The sequence below is a fragment of the Opisthorchis viverrini genome (assembly GCF_000715545.1).
Source record: "Opisthorchis viverrini unplaced genomic scaffold opera_v5_138, whole genome shotgun sequence".
NCBI classification, from domain to species: domain Eukaryota; kingdom Metazoa; phylum Platyhelminthes; class Trematoda; order Opisthorchiida; family Opisthorchiidae; genus Opisthorchis; species Opisthorchis viverrini.
Genome location: NW_008751794.1, coordinates 179,586 through 203,301, shown reverse-complemented (window position 1 = coordinate 203,301; position 23,716 = coordinate 179,586). Strand labels below are relative to the sequence as shown.

Sequence of the window (23,716 nt, the reverse complement as noted above, 5' to 3'; positions counted from 1 at the left end):
GTGGCAGATGTCAGTATAGCATGCTACCTCACAACTTACAAGTTGCATGTTTAGTTTTTCCTGTCTAACCCCCGTTGAAGAGGAGCGAAAACGGCTGGTTTGGAAACATTCATTCGATCAACTATAGTAAGATGTCACTGGGCCACAGGCAAATGTCGGCCGCTGCCAATCCGCTTCACGATGCAAAATTAAGTTGCAATAGTCTAGAAACAGCGACTTACTGACGTTGAATTGAAGAGCACACCAATTTCAGGAATATGGAGCTCAATACGTATTATTATAGTCAGCCACATTCACCATAACAAAATACCAGTGTGCAAGTGTTCGTCAGGTGTACTCTAAATAGGGTTGGGGGAACAGTTGGCTTTTTTCACCTCCCTAACGATTTCAAACAACTCCGCATCCCATCTATGTTATCAGCGTAGAAAGCCACGATGTGGGAAAACCTGCTTATAATGACCTAGAACGTTTCGCTTTTTGATGGGTCAGATATCATAATGAAATTCAACGGCTGTCCGCGCAGCAAAATCGCTCTGTTCCGAACACTGTTAATCCTAGGTTGTTTACATATAACATTAATCGACCGTAGCTGGTCCGATCTAAAATCCAACACGGAAATCCGGGAACCCTCCCCTAATATTACCGGCAGCTAATTTATTAAACGCAATACAAGCGAAGATACTCGTCTGTTTTGTGCAAGAAACTGACCTCAGCTTCCTATTTTATAACCCTTTTTCACAAAAATGTTGTCTTTCTTCAGACCTTAGAAGTGTTTTCAACCCCCCATACTGTGGGTAGAAGATGAAGGACCTCGTTCTGAGATGTCGGTCCTTCCAGCGTCAATAGTTCTACAAGCTAGCTGTCTAGCTAGTTAGATATCCAGTTAACTGGTTGGCTTCTAGTTGTCTTGCATATGATTACTACATGTCTGTATTTCCGCGGCCTTATATAGGTCACCCAAGGGGCTATTCACTGTTTGCTGGAACAGTTGTGTATTATGGGCCAACTCAACCTCGGAAGAGCGAATTGTGACCTTCTCCAGCTGCCAGAATTCAACCAGATGTGTTAATATTGTATTCACGTTGGTTTCAGGCTAATAATCCTTCCAGTTTGACAAACATTCATTGTTGCATCTGCGATCGCCAATGGCTTTGGAGTTTCGCCCCATTTATTTCAGTGATAATTCGCTGCCTTTCGCAATGTTGTAGAGCTCTGTCTGATTGGAGTCCGACGAAATCTGGATTTTTGGAATGCCAGCCATTTATCTTGAACCAAAACGAATACCAGTGAGTGATATTGAGCGGAATAATCTGGTACCCATTTTTCCTTTCCTTCAGATGTATCTAGAATGGTTATATGTATGTGTGCTCACATCGAGTTTTTTTAATCCGGTTTCGTCCATAATCATCCATTATTATGCTCAAATGATCCGACTTCCAAATAACTCACTGCTTCCTTCTGGATTTTCGCCTCCTCATCTATACGTCAATCAGGAGGAGGCATTTAGTTGTAGATGAGTGCGTGGTATGGTCCAACAGCTGGTCGTAAAATATGTGTTCTTCATCCCAGTGTAGCGCTGTAAGTGATTAGTGCACTTCAATGGGGCGAACCTCTATCTTGACTGCGTAAATCGGATAAGCAGTAAATCTGAATGGATGAGGCTTGGCTCGTCTGTTTTTCTTTGATTCACATGATTTGTGAGGACGAATCTCTGTTTTGGTATTGCTTCAATTCAGTAGAACGTATCACCCTAAATGACCTTTATTAGCTTCAGTTGACTAACCAACCTGGCACCGCTTAGAGCAGTAGTGTTTGAGTTCCTTCACGAAACCTGCTGTTACTGATTTAGACCTGGCTTCCTCATTCCTGATCAATAAAGCCCTCAAGGTCCAGATTCCCTAAGGCAGCAGATGCACTCTTTACTCTCTACATTCTGAGCATTGTCACGAAATGAATCTCTAAACATGTATTTATTTCGGGCAGCTCATCGCTTGACATAAGGCAGTGTACGGTAACCTAACACGAAGGCGCGGAGATGATAACTTTCCACGTTGCTGCGCATAGTGGGTGGCACCAAAGCAACAGTCACTCAGATTTGCATACCACATGCAAACTTTTCGATCGTACGCTAGTGGATAAGGTAACAGTTAGGAGGTGGGAGTGTGCAGTGTTCAGCGCCGGTAGCACGGGCTGGTTGCGTCACGTGTCTTTTGGAGTGGTGGCACTGTCAACCAACCCAAGCGAGTCGCTTCGAATCAGCTGCAGAGTATCCCTTAGGTTTCTGGTATCGATCCAAAGAAGTCGCTTGAGCACAGCTGATACCGCCGAGCCCTTTTTTCCACCAGCGATTCTTACAGACTATTAACTTGCCTTGGTCATGTGAAACGCTTACCCGCTCAACAGACCTTGAAACGGGCTTCTGTCCATTGGAGGAATTTTTACCTGTTCGATCCATTCCACTTTCACAATTAGCATTACTTTCACTGTCGGGGGTGGTCTACAAGGCATGCATCTTCGTCGTCTTTAGTTCATTTGTGCCAGTTTACTCTAAACGGGAAACACGCCACACTCGTCCAAAACTTTTTTTACCGTGAACATCATAAACACTAGGAAATTTTGGTATAAACACTTCAGGTAGGTTGACTGGTTTATCGGTTTGTTATCAGCTAACGATTCTTCTAGTCGATTCTGCAAGACTGCTGCTTATCCAATCCGTGAACCACTCTTTTTCTGACACTATTTTACAGCATGACATGTTGCCATTGAAACAAGTTTGAATGATATTCGGACGGCACTCAATGTAGGGATGGGGGAGTAATGTGACTTTCTATTTCTAAACATTTCCTTCGGACCAAATGGAAATATGCAAACATTCACAATATGGCATATTTTCTATCTTGATGAATGTTTCTTTAAATTAAAAATGAACAATGTACTTTAACTAAGCAGCTTTTCAAAAATTCTTTTCGGTGCAAAACATTCTCACAAACTTTTAGCAACGTCTCATATCCATATCGTCACGGATGACTTGTTCAAAAGTGCATCGATGATAGACACTTGCACTTGACGGCCTGTCAACCTTATCCATTTACGCATTTACTTTAACCAGGAATCAGCTTTTGTTTTCAGTGATGAGGCGTAAACAGCAGCCAGACACCACCAGCAAGCGCCAGAAATCAAATTTTCCTGAATAAAGACAAAGCTTTGATAGAACCAAAAAGTCACTGTTTGACGGTGCATTCCATTGTGGCTCATAGTTCGTGAAGGGTGGAAAACATTATTGAACCAACGTCTTCCTCCTACACGCGTGGTGGTTGGTCCTCGAGATATTGGTGTATGTTACCTTCCGTAAGCTTTTGCCGCATTTACCCAACGTAATGAAAAGATGCGCCATGGTACAAGTTTAATTTAATAATATAAGGATAAAATGTCGACAATTTTCAATCAAAAATATAAAGTGTCAAAATCTACTTTTGGGACAGTAGCCGTTCAATGGTGTTCAGTTTGCTTATGCTCAAACCGAGGTGTTTGCCCGCAACAGCAAGCGAAAAGAAGTGGTCCAGGCAAACGAACAATGCAGGGTAAGAATAGTTTGCACAGCCGCAGTCTGTTGACCGAAAAAATGGCTAGTGAGACAAAAACGATTTTGAGTTTTCTGAAAATGCAATTATTCAAAGATTGGAATTTCATTTGTCTGGTCTAGATATCAGACAATGGGCAAGAAACGCAAGGATGTTCGTGGGTGATATGTACTTTTACCCGATGAATTTACCAGTAGTATATGCCAAAGTCTGATCCAAGTGCATTGCTGGCAAGCTAACCAGTTGATTTCTACTGTCCTTGATTAATGGACACCACAGGGCAAATGGATCAGACTTAGTGACTGGTTCTCAATCTGACCCCAGAGAATCCACTTATCAATTCAACCTATGCGCGCATGTCTCTGATTAGTATGTCATTTTATTTCATTCTTTTTGGCTTCACTATATTGATTGGCTTAAATGGGCACTGCCTGCAGCATATATGATTCTTCTGACTTCTTTATATTCGGTGTAACACTTCAGATTTCGGTCAATCTTTGATCTCTTTTAAATCCGCCACCCTTTCAACATTTCAATTTCCGTACCGAAATCCTTGTACATTTGCTCTGAAAAGAAGCTGAAACTAGGGAAGATCAGTGTAGCTGAATTTGATACACCATATTCCACATACATACTGAAAAACCACTAAAAGCATCCAAGACAGTTTTTATCTTTTTTCATCTGTTGCTTTCCAAACGTTCGCTGTTGTTCGTCCAGCCGTTCAGTCCTTTAAAAATACGCTTTTCCTTGTCACACATTATGATTTACTATGCTACGTTTTCATCTCGGAGGAATCGGATATTCAATGCAGCTCCTTAAGGCAGCGATTTTTCGTATTCCAAATGCATTAACATATGATCATTTGTGTCACGCGCACAGATATCCATAACAGCCCAGTGTGATATTTCTACATAAAAGAACCCTTTTGTAACGGGTCAGAATACCACTGCATGAACGGCGAACTTCGTCTGCAGCAAACTGATTATCACCCCGTCCATCTGCATATACGTATTGTTTGGGCACTCTGCGTTATTGTCAATATTATCCCTAGCGTTGTCGCACGTATGACTCCTCCATTATTTGGGTGTTGTTCGTGCACGACAATAATAATATCATCATTTCATCCAAATGTCACTTTTGAATGGAACACAACCTACCCAAGAAGTGCGATATATCACTGGTTATCATTTGAAGCCGTTGAAAATCAGGAGAAATCGGAATAACATACAGGAACTTGAAGTCTGAAAAGAAATTTCAGACCTTACCTGAGGCTAATATCCACGCAGAACTTAAGCTAGAAAGTCCACACAAAAAACCATCGGCGTCTCAGGATCACGGTACCACTAGAAAACGACCGCGTTCGATGAATTAAGTGGCCTGGGGTGAGCGTTCAAAATCCACAGATAGCCCACAACCTTTTACAGAGCCTATTATTTTAAACGTAGCCTTCGAAATCTGAGGTACGTAATCTATGACCTGAAGGGCACTTTTTACATCTTTAAGCCCGTTCGAAAAAAGAAACTTTTGGAGCTGGTAACACGATGGAGTTTGTCGTGGTCAATAAAACACGTCAGGAAGTTCAAAAAGTTCAAGAGATATCTTCAAAGCATTGTTGAATTGATCAGTCTCGATACAAAATATGACGATGAGTTCATTCCCATTTAAGATATCCTGAGAGAGTTTAGCCCCTCGACTCCCATGTCAAATCATAATTACTCATCAAAACATCCTTGGTTTTCTAAAAAGGACGTTTGGAATTTTTCATCCAGATATCTAGGAATGCTCAACGGGGCGTTATATATGAAATGCCAATACGTTTCACCGAGGAAAAAAGATAGATTACAGCCTAAAAACTGTATTACATGTCCTGAAACAATTTGACTATCCACTATTGTTCAACAAAAGCCTGTTGCTGCACTCAGATTGCAGACGATCTTACCCTTCACAATCGTTCACACTTTTGGTCGAGATAACGGGTGACAGCTGCACACACAGCTAATTAATTACGTTGATTACATGTGTCATCCGGAGTGGAGCCGCTGTACATTTCACAGTCGGACTTAAGTGTGCAATGTTTTTGTTATTTGGGCCCTCATAAAATGATCAGTAGTATTCACAATATCCAGGTTAATCAATAAGTATAGTTTCCGTGTAAATACCCTGACGTGTCTTAACGCCTAATGGTTCAGTTACCGTGGTGAAGAATAGATCGAAATGGATTTTGTGTCGGAGAAAATGACATCAAAATTGCCCGTGATATTACTTCATATTTGTGCAGCCAACTGGGGATCGCAACTAAAGGAAGAGTATCGTTTCCTATGAATTTCAATTTTTTTCCCGGCACCCTTTCACAAGTAACTAATAATTGTATCCTTACAGTTCATCATCCCACGTGTTCACGCTTGATAGCTTAGGTTTGCTGAACCTGCGCTCGTTGTGTAGGGGTGAATAAATAACCTTGCCGACATCCAGGTTCCGATGACGGTGCAGCCAATGAGGTGCTGAAAATCATTGATTTGAGGATAGCTTGAGCTCAGTGACTGTCGTTTTGGTGTGGCTTGGTAAGACTGGCCCTACAAGAACAGATAAATGATAAATGATAATGTAGACTAATTCCGTAGACTCCTCAAATATTCAGACCATTACACCGATAGGTGTTTGCACCGGCATGTCATACGTTTCCGGCGGCAGCATAAATATATTTAGAGTCCTTTGAAAGTCATTCATGTGTCATGTCCCAAGCCAAAAGTGTCGCTTCAGGACGCTGATACGAGACTGATACAGATGTCCACAGCAGAAACACTGAACGCTTGATGCAAGCACTTTAGCAAACTCCTAAGGATGTTCACGGGTTCAAACTGGGCGGTGTTGGACAGCCATTTAAAAGACAGATCAAGGCGGATATTTGAGATATTTAATACGAGCATACGAGAGAAAAATTGCCGAAAGGCAAAACGACCGGCGAATTTCATCAATTATGACCTCCGAACCCCGGATAGTACACTCCCTCATGTCATCCTACAGAAACAGCGTACTTCATCGGAATCCGGAAGTGCTCGAATCTTTCGATACATATAAAGAAAAAGTTAGCAGACCTCTACTCAACAACCATTGGGTCATAATTCACAGATGCATGACAAAACTTCTGGAGCACGTGAATTCTGCGCTAATCAAAACACACCTCCCAAAGGAAAGCTGTCGATCCTGTGTTGATACCAGTACGATAAATTTAGTGCTTGCTCCAAAACATTTCCGAAGAAAGTCACGTGAGCATTATTCTTTAATCAAATAATACGCATCGAATTTTGAGTCTGGTTAGCAAAAGGACCTCTGGATTGCTCTTACCGGACGTCGCTGTCCTCCAAAATATCTGAGACCTTAATACAACACTAAAAGCAAGAATGCAGCGCAGGTATAACGCTGAAGTGCTTTGCCGCTACCATATCAATTCTCCACATTCTCTCAGGTGACTGTTTTATTTTCCATATCCCCTCTTGAAAGTTTGAGCAATCCGAATAGGATACGTTATCATGGCATTTTTTGTTTATGTCTCGTTGAACGACGTATATTTTCATTTATAAAATAACACAAGCACAAAACCTATTTGCTGCTTGTTGCTGTGATATTCGCAGTCATAACACAATTAAAACTGTTTTGTTAACAATAGTATGTAAACATGCATTTTACTGTCTGCTCCAAAGTTGTTGTTTCCTGTAACTTACTACTACTTTTGTCGATTACGTAAATCAGACCTCGAATAGCACATTGACAGCTGAGGTGAATGAATATTCCAAGCCGAACCTTAGGTGTGGGTTCAACGTGCAGTTAATTCTTCTGTTTGTCAATTTCTGTTTCCGTAGAAGAAATACATGTTTCACCTATATGAGATACCATACTAGTATTTACTGTCTCATCGACTTACCTATTCAAAACCCTGTCTGGTGTTCTGCTGGCACAAAATCATCCATCCAGAGTGTCCACAAAGGTCATCTTTTTCAGGCTCAATCAGGATGTTCGGTTATAATTCTCAGCTTTTTCTTGACCCATTACTGCAGTTACACTGCTTTCAAAAATACCACACCATGGAACTTGACTGTGACCATAAAAACGGTTTTCTTCTGTCGACACGCCAAATTTCGAATATTACTTTTCATTATGTGGATATTTCTGGCCCAGTGTGATACGGCCTTATCCTACTGAAACCGAACGTTATGAATTGGATTCCTTTATATTGACTATGGAAGTACTTTGCGTTCTAGCATCCGCTTGCATGATATGACCACTAGGAATATCAGTTGGCCTCAAGCTACAGTACCTGCATTACGCGACAGGAGAAAAAGGATCCAATAATGTTAGTGCTGGAATACATTATTAACCAATGAGCACAACCGTATGTTGAAAGCGAGAAGACATGTAACAACCCGCCCGCATCCCGCCTGAAACCAAATGGCGTAAACCTCGAATGACCTCTGCCTAAATGGACAGATAATGCATCTCTATGAGATATTATCCAAAAGGGTTTTTCCGGAGGAACGCTCGGTTTGTGTTGTCTACCCTTACAGTGCTTCTATATTTCTCGTGAAGTTCCAAAATGAGATTCCCCCAAGCTGGTCCCGCCTCATGGACAATCGTACTGCACCAGTGAGCATCCACATCGCAATCACAACCACGCAGCCCATACAGAATCGCGGTCTCCACCCGGTCACCAAGTCAGAGATCACGTGGGCTGCTTTTGGGTTTGACATGGTGACGTGCAACCGCCGTGCGACCAAGCCAACGCGCTGTCGCTCAAACGAAATTCAACAGGTCTTGCCACAGGGAGCTAGATGAAGTTTGCTGGTCTCACTTGTGGACAGGTATGAACGTGACCATAAAGCCACGTTTCAATGCACACACCAGGCTCTCTGCCGTCCTACGGTGCGACGGTTGTGTTGAGCATATCGGTGATCCTCTGGAAAAAAATACGGTGACTCACTGTAGTGTAGGCCGGTTCTCTGGGTTCAGAGAGGGCTTGCCCAAGCTCAACTCTGATGTAAACTACGGCCTTGCTCTGAACTGTATTAGATCGAACCCAATGACCAACTCAGCAACTCGACTCAACTTGAGCCCTGTTTCTCAAGCCACCTCTCCAGACTCCCAAGCCGCATCTCTGCAAAACTGGAGTATTCACTTCAGTAAGTGGACCACCCAATCAGCCCGCTGCGCTGACCACAAGTGAGCACGCGCCTTTGATGCGAAATCGCTCGTACTAGTCGCCACTTTCACCCGAATGTGTGGTCACTTAATCACGACTTGACTATGAGGGTCGTTCAGCGACCGAGGCTAACAGAGATACCGGATCAACTGGAATCGGAATAAGAGCGTTTATCTCCAGCTTGAATAGACCCCAGAGAGTGTGGTGGTTGATTTCTTTGCCGAGATTGGCACGGTTTCTCTGATGAACTCGAGTCGCAGTATCTGTGGCCTGAATTTTAGGGAAGTGACCTGCGTTTTTGACATGATTTCTGAATATTGTCGCCGTGGCTATAAATACAGCCAAGTTATCCAAATCACACTATTGGATTACACCTAACCCATGCCAATATATGGCTTCTGTCATCAAACACGGTACAAAACCCATAAGTTCGGTGAGACTCAGTGCAGTGTGAATTCCTGGGGCTTTGTTTTTTTCTCAAGTAACGTGACCAGAAGGTGCTTTGGTAAAAGTCTCCGTCGCGCAAATAAATACTTCAAAGCTACATAGTCCCATAGCTGGGACAGTTGACGTAATTGGTTAAACGTGGTGTCAACAAGATGGCACACCACCTCACTACACCAGAGTTGTTCGTTAGTATTCCGGTAAACTATTTGGAAATCCGAGGACTAGCGAAGTGAGCCATTTAAGTACCAAGCTAGATGGCCAGATTTCAATCTGCTGAGCTTTTTTCGGAAAGAATATCAAAAACGTAAAGTCCGGAACATTCAACTAGCTCATTGGTGAAATTCTGCTCGCTTGTTGTGATATTATTCAAGATAGTTTATTCAGCGTTTTATGTGATTGCGTGAAGGAAATCGATTCGAGTAGACAAAAAGCTGATGGATATTTTGAGTGTTTTCTTCATTTTGCCTTTTGTCTTGTAACTTTCTTTTGTTGTTAGACATAAACCAGTCCTATCTCACCCCCGAACGATTTTCTTTTCGAACCGGTGTCCTCATCATTGTAGTAAACACGATAATGACCCGTAATTATCTGAGCGTCCCCCGTTTGGGTGCGAATCTGAGGCGTAGGGACGAAGCATCATTCATTTCGTGTTGCGGTTGTAACCAAACATCTCTGTACCGCACCAGACGGTGCGTAAGTATGATAAGCTTGATGTACTTCAGAGAGTATACAGTCGTCATACACAAAAATGACGCTTAGCTTAACGTAATCTACAGGTTGCTGTCCGTAGAAACTGGTTGTGAGGTTTCTTCAATCTGTCTGGATTTCGTGCTCAGGTGGATGGACGTTACTAACGCCACGTGATGGAGAGATTACAGTACATCTGTCAAAACCGATCCTCACCGGGCAAAGCGTCACTATCCCACGTGGGTTTAATTTCAACTTCTCAACGTGCAGCAAATAGTGGTAGCTGCAATAGTGGTGAGCTGCAACTAAAACCGGGCAATATAACTTTAGTTGCAGAAGCCATGATTGAAGTCTGCAAAAAGTGTGACCTTCAGTACTCATTACATGCTAGGATGTTTGGGCCGGTTTTATAAGACATCTCGATAAACTTGCGACAGTGAAATATCAAACAGAGTTTCAAGGCATCCCTTTATGGGTTTACTGGTTGTAGTCAAAGAGTCTTTCGCTTGTCTGGATTCATTCTTCTCTTTTTATGGAAACCAATCAAATAAGTTGATTGAATCAATCAGATGTAATGTGCAACCATACTTCCAGTTTTCCTAATATGATGGTTCATAAGTTCCTCCATACAATCATATAAAATCACCTGTAAGTTACTCAACTTAGTCACCTACCGTCGTTTTCTTAAATTCCCAAAAATTCATAAAAATTCTTGAACGGAAAAACAAAGCTTGAAGGCAATCGGCTAAAGCACATCAAGCAAAAGCACTTCACTTACTGTATATCCTCATCGATCGGTTCAAGTGCGCATGTACGATGGCATGACTGATCAGATGTCAGGCTCCTCAGTAGTCAGGTCAGGCCCATTGGCTAGCACACGACGGGGAGAAAACACACAGGTTCAGCAGCCCTGTACGCGCCTCAGCAAGCCCGTTCAGCTAATGGTTGCAGGGCTTAACCACGTGAATGTCTTACCAGCCCAATTAGCCAGCTTTGGGTCACCGCCATGATAGGGGATGACGCTTACGCACTGACTAATCATGCTCCAATTTTGAGCTTTATTTCTGAATCTCGCGGACACCCAACAAGTGTACTGGTGACCGAGCCCTTTGACAGACTAAAAATCGAAATATGTGCACAGGGTACGTATGTTGCTACGCCTACCGGGACTGCAACGCACCTGGGTAACCTCATTTCGCAAGGTGGTAACTTTGTTGTGGTCCTGATTAGTCGTGTAAACTGTATCATGACGCCCCATCGTTTGCTATCGAGACGTCTAATAAACTACGCCAAAAGAATATTTTTAATGTTTTGACTGCCGCCTATGTACGGTTAAGATGGCACTGATTTGCATGCTGAATACATGTGGAACGCTCCAAATCTTGTTTAGTCTGTTGCTTCACCGGGAACACTTGGTGTTACCTTACCCCATGTGCCCAAGGAAGAGTGAAATATTTCCGACAGCTCTTGAGACACATAAAATGTATGGCTGTTTTTTAATAAACACAGAAAAATCATCCAAATGTTTAAACAAGCGAAGCGATTCGTGATCATCCGGAGAGGATTATACAAAATGACAACTTAGACAAAGTGCAAGCGTATTGTCTGGCGCATTGCTGCAACAAATATTAGTCATGAAGAACCAGGTCATCCTTGTACAAATTCACTGGATTTAAAGTTCTCTATAATCTGACGAAAAAATCTTCGGAAGAATAGTTTGCTCCATAGAAATTTTGACCAGCGTTCAATTCCCTATAGTGGATACCGGCGGCGCGCTAATATCATCCTGCTTCACCAGAAGCGATGTTTTTGTAACTACGCCAAGCAATCATCATCAGTAGTGTTGCTATCCCACCATGATTATTTTTGTAAACACATATCAAAAGAAGAGAAGCAGTGGACCCGAATTCGCTCAGAGATAGTTTCCCTATGCACCCGAGGCTGTGGTTTTTGCTGTGTATCCGCTTCATTTAGTAATCGACAAGAATTCGAAGGCCGTCTTGGACTGAACAAATGCCAGCGATATTATCACTGAAATACTGTCACCGTAATTCTACGTTATTGGACATAAGCTGCATAGAGCAAAACAACCGGTAAAGTCCTCTATCTTCGATCGAACCCAATTTGCATATCCGCATGGCTGTACGCCAACCTTATTACCAATTCATGTGGGCGGTGCGACATTCATTCATTTGATTTTCTAAGTGACAAATGGATCATAACAACATTCCGCTTCACGTGTTAGCCGGTATTCCTGCTTCACCTAGATGCCCTCACCCTAGTCATTCGAGTTTTCTTCTAGGCCATTCTTTATGCGTCACCTTAATCGACGTTGACGGATTTTACACTTGTGATCTTTTTTTCTGCTATTCATGACACCGCCTCTATTCTCAAATGTGCTTCATTCCTGACTTAATGATATATTCACCACTGAGACGCATTGATTTTCCGTTTGTATTATTACAATCCTCGTGCCCTCATTGAAACATTCTATTCTCCTCCTAGAATTTCCTGATTGAAGAATGGACGTGCTCGGTCGGGTTCATGACAAGCACATAAATAGAAGGATATTGGGGTGCGAACCTTCAAGCCACATGACTTCCCACTCTCCGAACGCATCTTAACTACAAACTTTATGTAATCACAAGTCTTCTTTATTTTTTGAGCAAGTAACTAATGCACGAATTCATTTGTGTTTTTTTACACTACTTTTGAACTGATGGATATACCTGCGTTGATGTGAGACGTTTATCACCGGATGTCTGCGTGGTATCCGAATAGAGACCGCTTTGCAACGTGTAACTCGATTAAGCATGTTTCTGGCATCAGATTCAACCGAACGCTGCAGAATGAGTCCTCGCTCCTGTTCCGCATTGGTATTCTCTCCTTATTCTCTCTCTTTATCTACCACATAGATTTTCACTGAACACTGGCGCAGACAAATAGCTTCACTTCACCGAAGAAAAGCACCCAGTGGTCACATTTCCGTTTATGCAAGTCTCTGGTAGGGGTACAATCGCTTCTGCATAAGGCCTAATACTGTGTTTCAAAGTAAGCAGGAGGGTTTCAGCTTAGTTACTGATCAACCGTATCGCAGTCCACAATTCTTTTCAAGTTCAAAAGATTTTCTTTGATTTCGTTGTGTAATCAGCCAATGAGAATATACGTTTATCCGTCCATGACCCGGTAAATGTTTAAGAAATATGCATTGTTTGAAATCCTGAAAACACAGCAGATCACTCAGATGTAAACACGTTTGCTATTTCAAACGCACCTATCAATAAACGTCATTAAAATGCCTTTAGACTGGCCGTAACATGGGATCTCGGATTTCAAAAACCCTGTACTCAAGTCCCTGACAAGCAGTAATCAATTGCTCTGCCATCACCCCAGTACTAGAGTAGCTGAAATACTCGCACCAGGTGTTGAAATGGATCGTTCACGTTTGACTTATGATCATCAGGTCTATGTATTTCCATATTTCCCTAAATTGCTATGAAGTCGAACCATCGGGAGTTTTGGTTGCCAGTTTGGTTTCCAAGACCTACTGACCGGCTCACTCACTCTTGAGGTGGTACATAAGTTGGGTGGAAATTCACCTCTCGTTAACTTTAATACCCGTTCTAATATAACAAAGACATGTTGGAGCTTTCGGAATCCCTAGAAATAAACCATTTGTGAAAATTAAAAGACCATATCTCCCTTAGGGCCCATATCTAAAAACGCAAGGTAGTTTTATGTGACTGACATCAAGTGTTATATCTTTTGATCTTGCTATACGGATTTTACGTACGTCCTGCATTCGAATCACGTGTGCAACATCATGCCTTGATATAGAATTTGTGTAAATTCGGACTCTGGATATAACTTTATGATGCTCAGTAGTTCTTTCTTTTTCAAAGACGATTTTTGGAATAGCTGGATAAATTTAACAATTGCTAGACATCTGATAAACATCTGTCGCGCATCAGAGACCGAAATAAAAAGGGCGACAAACATAGGGTAAAAGTGGGTGAGAACGCGACACCAGTGGGAATTTTATAAAGGAAAGCTTCCATGGTTGAAGCACTTGCCATGATCACTTGAATAGAAGACATCTGTGAAGTACTCGAACGTGCATCAGGCATCCCATGACATCCACTTCAGTATGAATTCATCTCACATGTGCTCGTAAACAATAACTCCCACAATAACTGTCGTTTCATCAGTTCTTGTTAAAAGCATTAGCTCTTTATCGAATGTTGTTTGCAATGTCAAGTGATCCCTTTCGTAATCTATTTTCACAGAGATATAACCGTCAGAGCGTAGATTCGCAACTAGTCAGGAGAACGTTTGCAGCTCAGTGAATAAACAAACCGCCAGGTAAACAACTTATTTGTGGCAAACGAAGCTGATGAACGTGTCACGGAATATGTCAGTCACTTGGTGAAATTGCTGTTGCTACTGGACAACACAAGCAGTCATTTAGGAATAACAGGATAATTTTGAAGGAAATCTGTCCCAGTGTTGTTTATCCTATTATGTTTATGCTATTATTAAATTACATTGTTTTATGTTTTGCTTCGTATAAAACTGGAAACATGAAGTCCAGACTCAATCGACTTTCGCGGATAACACAGTCTAACCTCTTTCCGAGTAGCGTCCATTATGATTTAATAAAATAGTTCAGCTTGTTCAGAGGAACTCGTAACTTGTGGTCTAATCCTTCATGCTAGATCATCTGCATCTGACAGATTCACTCGTCAATCTCATGGGATATAAAGGAGAATGACGTCATTTTTTCCCGTTTGGTTGTATCCAACAACCAAAGGTTAACTATTCCTCCAACAATACCTAGTAAGTCCAAAGTCCGGCATTCAAAACTGAACGGCGTAATAAGAGGGACCGTTGCCATTATGCATCATACAAGCAGTTAAAGTCACCTTCCTGAGCACCGAAAGTATTCACTGCTTGATTATCCCTGTAGTGGAGAACATTAATTTTCGCCGGATCTCGTCGTCAGCGATGACAAAAGACTGGTCGCCCAATTAGAAAACGTGGAAATACGGATGATGGGTAATCAGCGAACCCCAAATCGCGTCTCACTGGATGCAGTGAGGTGGTCCAGAGGGCCATTGAGCGACCGGGTTGAGCGATTCGTGTCACATGATCAATGCGGATTCAGAGCTTGTAGGGATCGGTTTGACAGCATAGTACCGTATTTCCCAGTCGCATTGCGCTTGCTTTGGCTATAGGCTAGCACAAGCTTTGGATCGACACTGACATCCTGTTGGTTACTCGGTAGGTAACATAAAACGACTCGTTTAGATTGGCCTCATGACCGGGGTAGATTGTGTGACGTGATAAGTTATCTTGGATGAGGCGTTGAGTCTAGTGATGTCCCTGTGAAAGAGATGCTAATATATTCTCTTACCAGTTTGCTGTGTCTTGCGTCCAACATATTCCGCTGAATAACCGCAGGATGAGCGGCATCTTGTCTCTGAGATTTAATTTGAGCAATTTGTTGAATGGTAACCAAGATTGCATAGCTAAACCCGGAAGCATGCGTTTTACGGATTGATTACACAGAAATGAATACCAACAGACCCTATTTACAGGAGAGGCTCAAGTATATTGGATTTTCCGCACCATTCGCGGCCGATGGTTGGATAGGACGTGCAGATGTATTTCTGGCTAGAAATCACTCTGGATAACGGTTAGCTCCAAGAACGCTAGTTCTGTGCTTCACTGGACTTTGAAGCTAAGCTAATGGTCTGGGCTAACGGTTATACAGAAAGTTGCATAGCCAATAATGTCTGAGTATCTCATTCAACCGTCTGTCGTCACTGTTTCAAAAGGCTAAACTCATTGAACCCATTACATTAAGGCGATCTATAGACAGTTAGACGCCACCAGTTTCAATCAGTACAACGTAGGTTACAGACTGCAACTCTGGAATTTGGGTTCACGACCAAATCCTTTCTCAACTTAAACCTGAGTGGTATCCCTAACGGCTTATCTCATTAGTTACCCCTATTTTAACTAGTAGCTATGTACTGACCTAATGACGCGGTCCCGAAAACATTTATGTTTTTCACGGTGTTTTTGTTGAAAAATTGTTCATGCCCCGATACCCGAAACATCGTTTTAATGAAATCGGTATCCGAAACGACCTAACTGAATGGTGCAACGGAAAAACAGACATTTAGGAAAAACTGGATGTGGATGTTTTGTCACTTGTAATGACAGTTTTTTCATCATCACTTTTATCGTTGCTTAGTTTGCCTGATTGCCACCTAAACACGCAATTTTACTTGAATAAATTTCTTTCTTCAATGGAAGAAAAGTGCGACCGGGCTGGGCTGGTACAGTGGCTCTCTCCTTGAAACACCATCTGAGGATGGACTTGCATGTTCATCATTACCAACAACATAATTGTCCTCATCATTGGAGCTGAAATCAACGATATGGAACGCCGGTGATTAACTGACAAAAGAGATACGTACTTAATAAGACGAAAGCCCGTAACCAAGCGAGATGGGATTGGAGGAGCATTTACACCAAGCGCTTATCTAGACTATGCGACAAAAGCTGGAGTGTGAAGCATGTACCGCTGTAGCTGAGGAATCAGAACAGAAGCTCAGTGTTTGTTGTCTCACCTAAATGAGGTTCCTGTCCTTTCGGATTGAATCTTACTTCATGTAAATTTCGACCGTGTTCCTGAATTCAACATCCGGCTACACTCCTCGTCCACAGCCCTCTTTATAACGTTCTCATTGTTACTCTGTCATCGTGTTTCAGTGACATATAAATCCGGTACCGTTACAAATAGTAAATGATAAATGAACGGTGCATAAGAAGAATAGGAGAATCCGGGGTTCTCTTGGACCATTCGGAATGCAGCTGGTAGATTTGAGTAAATCAGGCTGTAAGTTATCACCGATGGGCACGGAGAAATCGAAATTCCAACACAGTTTTATTCATGTTGGACAACAGCCAAGTACAAACCACACTGGAACTGGGTGCCTATGGCACCATAAGAGCTCGCTCAGATGAGCGCGGTGTGGACAGTCCACCGCGTTGTTGTGATACAGTTACTCCGGTCACGGTACGTTTCTGTGGGGTACTAACTACTAACTTCAGATACCTGGTTGTGCTTGCTTTGTCGAAAAGTGTGCGTCGATATGGGCAGTTGGTTCACAGATGTGAGTATACTAGTCACATATAAAACAAATTCACAAACTAAAGTCCTGTTCAGTAGATTCGAAGTCCTTAAAATCATCGGATCTCGGTCCATCATTGGATTATCAAGCTTTTTTGTAGGAGAGGCTGGAATTGACTGATTTGACTGTCCTGCTGTGGAATCTTCTTGGACCAATACTGCCTTCAGCACAAAACCAAGGTATGTTACTTTGAGGTTCGCATTAGAGCGTGAGATTGATTTCAGCGAGACTATTTGCAATTAAATTAAACAGATTAGTCGTTTGGTGATCGTTGAAGCTTGAACTCAATAAACTATATGAAAGCCGTTGCAAGCAGAAAATTTAACCATGACTTTAGAACACCTGCGGAAAACCTGGGGCCAATAATCAAAACGAGACATAAGTATCTTGGCTAAGTTAAAACCTAGATCGATTCTGGTTGAACAGAATCGTCCGCAGGTCAAATAACCGCATATATCGGTCCATTCTGGATTTGTGAAGAAAGCAATGCTGACGACGCCCGATAAACATGAGACAAGTTCTCTCAGCTCACATTTCCTGGAGCGACTGGTGAAAATTCTTCCCTCACTTTGAACTCGGCTTTCCCCATCCACAACATACATACAAGGGCTTGTAACGCGTAGGGAGAGCATGAAACATGTTCCTGTTGAAAAATTAAACAGAGCATTTTTGTCTTCAAATCGCAGAGCGAAAACCATTGGAATACAACGGGAAGTACGCCCTAAGGAAGCCGAAAAACATCAGCAAGGCTCACTGAGAAGAGAAATTAGAAGACATTTCGATGAAAAAACATAATCAGCTGACAGACAACAAATGATATGTTCTGATCGCACAATACTCATCAGAAGAGCGGGATAGCATGTAGAAAAAGTGTGTGCAATAGATAAAATATGCGGTGCAGTAGAAAGAAGGATAGGTGAAATGTGACTATACATCAGAAGACGCACGGTGGGATGCGGGCAGGGAAATGTTAAACGAAGTCATGCGTTCAAAGGAGGCCCGGCGAATGATCGACCTGTAGATTTTTTCCGAAAAACAGCAAAAACGTAAATACACTCATTTTCATTGGTGTAAGAGTCCTGCACACTATTCAGCACATACGCAGCAAAACAGTACAGCTTGAATTGACAAAGTGCACAAGTACAATTGACTGTAGGCACGAGGCCCTTACGGTGATGGTGCACAGAGAGCTACAAGAGCAATACTTATGATCCTACCTGATGGCGGTCTTCGTGCTGAGCTTCTTGATGGCCTACTAGATACGAGAACATCGCGCTCTGATGTCGGTTTGAAGTTCGTTTAGTGGAAGGTCTTCTAGGGGCAAATACAGGGGAGCATCCACACACATTCTCGTAAAATCATGGTTCTTAAACACCTCGCATCATCACTCAGCTCGAAACAAAACCAAGCATGAGGAAATTTGATGACCCTAAACTTAGACCGGATGCCACATTTGTGCTTCACAATTTTCCAGCCTGTTTGAATCCCGTCTTTAGTGCCATCAGTAAGAGAAGTTTTGCATCGTTCCGTGAACCATAGTGAAGTTCTAGAATGTCCTTATACACAATCAAATGTGGGTTACTTGACAGTTAAAGCGAATAAAAAACACGAAACATAAGTAAATTTGTTTTAGAATATCAGTACAAATGATGTGGCTTAGGTTGTGCTCCGTGCTATTTATTTGGGTTGATCATTGGTGGAAACACAAAGCTAATATCGGAGTTTCCGTAAGAACACGATGACGATGAATGATATTCGTTAGAATCAAAACAGAAATCGCGAGGGAAAGAAACAGAGATCGATTGGCGACTACCAATGTGAAATCAAACTTCAAAAGCCCCCCCAACCCCGACTAGTCAAGGCCGTCCACAATGATTGAAACGTTGGGTTATTAAAGGAAGGCTCTGTGTTGACGGCCTAATAGCAACATCTCCAGTAGTGTTTTTGACGTCCTAGAAAGAAACCAAAATAAAATTGATGCGGTAAGTCCACACCAACAACAGTCCCGTGGTTTCTAACTTATTGAATATGATTCAAAGGATGAAAGCTTTCGGGTATATGCAGTGACTAGGATCCTTACCCGAAAATGCAACCACTGAGGAGGCTGCCTCTTTGGCCAATTGCTCTTGCATATCCAATAGCTGTGAATGTCGCTTGATTCGAGAGGTAGGGCTTAACTGCGTAGCGGGGTCTCCGGCATCCACATCACAGTCACTCGCTAGACTATCATCAACGGGGTAAGCAGGGATAGGAAATCAAGGAAAGGCGTTTAGAGTGAGGACATTTGATAGAAAAATGAGTTAATCATTTATCCTGCTGCTGGCGCGCACTATAGAGGCATGCAAGCGATTTGCATGTGAAGATATTCAAGATACTTAATCAAATCGTGGTTTGCTAAATTGAATAATATGTGTTAAATTCAACCTGAAATTGTAGCTCCTTTCCACGATGATCAGATTTTTTGATATACTAGTAGGAAAAGATACGAATATGGGGTTCTAATGTCAGTGGTCTGCTGTTGTTCGATGCGCATGACCAACCCAGCACAACCTAGTACGTAAATTTCGTGCGCCTGCCGGATGTACGTTCATTTCTCCTACTTCAATGCACTCCAGATCTGATGTTCTCATTAAATCCTCGCAGTCCTTCAGAGATATGGATTTTCGAACCATGAGGGCGTTTTACTAGTTGCTATCTGTGGCCAGGTTTCCCATTTGCATAACAGTGCGGGACGCATTGGGGCGTTGGAAATCTTACCAATGATGGAAAACCTTATATCAGTTCGACGTCATGGGAGTCATATTTTGGCTAAAGCCGCCGTCATTTTCCTATTCCAAGGGTGATTTCGTCCATAACCAGAAAACTCCAAATGAAGCAAATGCCAAACCAACAGATTTATCCATCACATCAATTGGTTCATTTGCAAGTACAGGGATTACGTTTAGTCTCAAGCAAGATAAGCAGCTCATTCCAGAAAATACCGTTGAGTTAAGTAGTGATAGTAGTGTTTAAACCCCTGCACGATCCGGTTCAAGTGGAGCTGTTTGCTCGGCTGACTAGGTGTCCGCAAGGGGATATCCTTGGAGAATTTCGATCCAGAAGGTGTCAGCGGCAGGTGGAGATCGTTCCATTAGCATGTCAGAGTGGACGCATTACAAGCAACAGAATCGCTGAAATCAGTGCACATGGTGAATTCGGGTGAAACTTTCCTCAAGACCCCAACTCGTCCACGAGAGTTGAGATAGAACGTTTCTGATAGGGTGGTGAAATTGTACTCAATAACTGCGTACGACAGAAGTTGCCATAGTGCTTAGTGATCAGCACAGTGGAAGGCAACCACTTTTGGCCATCCAGATCAGTGAAGCTAATCCATCATTTGCAGGGGTGGATATCTGTGATGCAAAGTCACGCTCCGCGAACCGCCACGTATCTGGATCCCTGGACGATACGACATTCTGCATGGAGTAGGATCATATGGCATTTTAAAAGGCACAGAAACTGGGCTGACTTCCCGGTAGTTCACTCAAAACATTCGTGTCCCTACTGGAGACTAGGACGATGGAAGTAGCAGTCTGAGAATATCCCTTCTGTGTTCCACGCTTCTCATAGTAATCCGGTCAAAATGAATACCGAAGTGCCATCACCCCCTCTGAAAAGCCTCGAATTCTGCACTATCAGGCACTCTGTCAAGTTCAGGCGGTGTACTGTACTCCCTCCGGTGGGGAGTATGTTAATACAAGGGGCTGTTTTGCAGGAGACCAGCTGAGAAGGCCTGGTCAATTATTTTAAACGATGCTTATAAAACCGAACTGATGGGCCATTCCCTTTATCGATCGGCTGACGGTCGATTTATTCTGGCTGATCAGGTCACCCACGGTACGGTTATTTTGTGTTACGAAGGGGTTTTTCGATTTCCTTCCTCTCAGCTTCAACAGTATTTTTTTTCATTGGAACTGTGTGCACTATTCTATCACCACTCCTGGGAGTTTCCTGTTGTGCTATTTTTGGTATATCAGTTTGGGAAAGAGCATCGACAGAAGCGATCGGTCAGTGTTGAATATTCGAAATTTCCAGAAAAATAGCGGTCCACTGTCTGGTTTGGCGATAAGGAAGAACAACAATTTGAATCAGATGCTTTTGTTTAACAGACCGGACGTGTGATTAAGAAACACACCGGTGGTGTTGACAAAGGGGGTCCAACCTATGTCACGTGCTGACCTTTGTCCCTTGTTTGCCATGAAAGTACATATCTGACCGTGCGAAACAAATGGTTAGTGACTATAAATCATAAAGAAAACCGGCAGCGGGCCTTACAGCAACACAAAGGGTGTTTCAAACTAAAGAGTGCCTTAAGTGACTGCTGGTACGGTAGGTGATTAACCATGACAAAGTGGAGATCAAATACACCACTCATCGTTTAACTACCAATTCATCATGAAGCTGTTAAGAACTTTGACTATCGTCACGTTTTGTACGTTATTGATGGGGCAGCGCATAATTAACAATTTTAACGACTAGATTAGGTCGATTTGAGAGTGAAGTTACTTTCCTGTTTTTGAACCTGTGTTGGTGAGAATTCATAGTGATCTAGTTACATTGGAGATGTTCTCCGGGTTCCTTTTCCCGGCGACAACTGAGTGAGAAAGCAGCTAAAGTCCTCGAGGGTTTACCTTATACTTAGTCATTAAAGTCATACTTAACTAGTGGTAAATTATACCATGACTTATGGTCGGACCTTGCACATTAAGACGGTCGGTGAATATGGCCACCCAACTAAAATGGTTGTATATCAGGTTGAAGTGACGAAAACTCAGAGAATTATTTGGACTTGTGTGGTGACCTGGAAAAGGTAACCGAGGTTCATATACTGTTTCTAGTGTGGACCTCGCAAGCAGTGCATCCACTTGCCATCATCTGCCATTTTTATCTCACTAAGTACACATAGGAAATGTATAGGTGGCACGATTCTCATGCAGGATTGGTCTTACCACTCACCTCTGACGGAGGAGCACATCTCTCAAAGCGCTAAGCCTTTTCTCTTTATTCTGCCGATACTCTGGGTCAGTTGGTTCTCCAGTTGGTGGAGACGGAACGTACCGCGCACCGATGTCCATTGGTTCTGGTGGGGCAAACTAGAATAGAAGAATGGAACTTTGACAATGCTGTTATACCAGAAACGGAAACAATAAGCGGAAAAAATGCAGTGTGGCAGTGCGATTCGTTCTTGCATTGGGCTCGAGAGGCCAAATGGGTAGTACGAACAACGTTCGGATGAAACCTATGTGTAGGGGACGGAGTGTCCTCGTATCTCTTATCAGTGGCATAATTCAGATTCCCTCCGAACCGGAAAAATGATTGAAGCAATGTGCATGTTTGTTGGTTCGGTTAGATTGAATTTGGCGCCTGTTGTTTCCTGCTAAACAGCAACTGGGGCTCGGATTGATGCAACGGGTCGACGAAGTTCAGCGCAACCAAATATAAAAAACAACTGAGGAATGTGACTGAAAAATTTCTACCAACATGCTGTTATAGGGTTTCACGTTTTTCAGAAGAATTATTTAACCCAAAGGATACTGAAACAGGTCTAAATCCATGATTCTTCGACGGCCGCCCTCGATCCGGTTTCTCAGTTCCTTGGTAAGACCCAAACAACTTAATTTCTGTTGAAAACAATTGAAATTAATTCCTTCCCGTTCGTATTGGGGCAGAAACAGCGCAAATCACTACAGGTCTTTCCGCGCTCAACTATGGGTTAGGTTGGTATTCGTGGTAGAAAAAAATCATCTTACCGTCTTCTTCCCGGATAACATGAATAGCAAATGCTTTCGTTAATCTCTAAATTATATTTGTTCCAGCACCACAGTGGTGGATGCACCGAAACGACACCCAGGTTCATTTACGCTGAAACTTCACTCCGAGTTGCATTCGGAAAACAACGACTGTTTCCTTACTCATCGCAAATCTTATGTTGTTTTAAAAGCTGATGAGAGTGACATTTTCACGAAAGGTTTTGTGCATTATAGCGACAATTGGGTTCGTGGAATTCCGACTTCTGAATTATATTCATTTATTAGGTTTGGCTCATGGTAACGCACGACTGCGCATTTGCTTCATGTTGCTTTGTGTTGATGGTTTTAATATACTGCCTCTATTACATACTAAACTATACTACTACCTGGAGGCAAGGGCTAATTCCACGACGTTCTCACTTGCAGGTCATGAGTTAACAGTTACTTTGAAGATTGTTGTGATGAACAAAAAGGAGATCGTTCTCACTGATGACACTATTAAACAAACAATGGTGCGTACCCTCGTGCGATTAATTTCAGTACATTTACACATCTGTCTTCGAAGCTTATAGAGGAAGATAGGAATTTCGCTGATACTGATGCCTCTACATTACCGCCCACAAACCATCGACAGTTGTATTGAACCGAAGCGCAAACTCATTGTCACTGCAACCTCGCTATCCACGCAACATCTACCTTATCTACTTCACACAACACCCACTTGCGCTTGGACGAAATCACTCTACGCTGTCACGAGTGCTTCTTTCATTCTCAGTAGCATCAGGTACAGCGGCAGCTTCAAATACATCTGCTTCG

General features: G+C 42.5%; 2 protein-coding genes across 2 annotated transcripts in view; one reads left to right on the top strand and one right to left on the bottom strand.

The window, feature by feature from the left end:
* Nucleotides 1-16,870: 16,870 nt before the first annotated feature.
* Nucleotides 16,871-23,716, top strand: part of T265_06570 (hypothetical protein) — a gene marked incomplete at both ends in the record, with an annotated part of 17,734 nt that continues 10,888 nt past the window's right edge. Inside the window, one exon of the mRNA XM_009171873.1 lies at nt 16,871-16,996. Coding sequence (XP_009170137.1) covers nt 16,871-16,996 — 126 coding nt within the window. The remainder of the gene's footprint in view (nt 16,997-23,716) is intronic.
* Nucleotides 17,752-23,716, bottom strand: part of T265_06569 (hypothetical protein) — a gene marked incomplete at both ends in the record, with an annotated part of 44,740 nt that continues 38,775 nt past the window's right edge. Inside the window, 3 exons of the mRNA XM_009171872.1 lie at nt 17,752-18,126; nt 19,192-19,334; nt 22,107-22,243. Coding sequence (XP_009170136.1) covers nt 18,092-18,126; nt 19,192-19,334; nt 22,107-22,243 — 315 coding nt within the window. The remainder of the gene's footprint in view (nt 18,127-19,191; nt 19,335-22,106; nt 22,244-23,716) is intronic.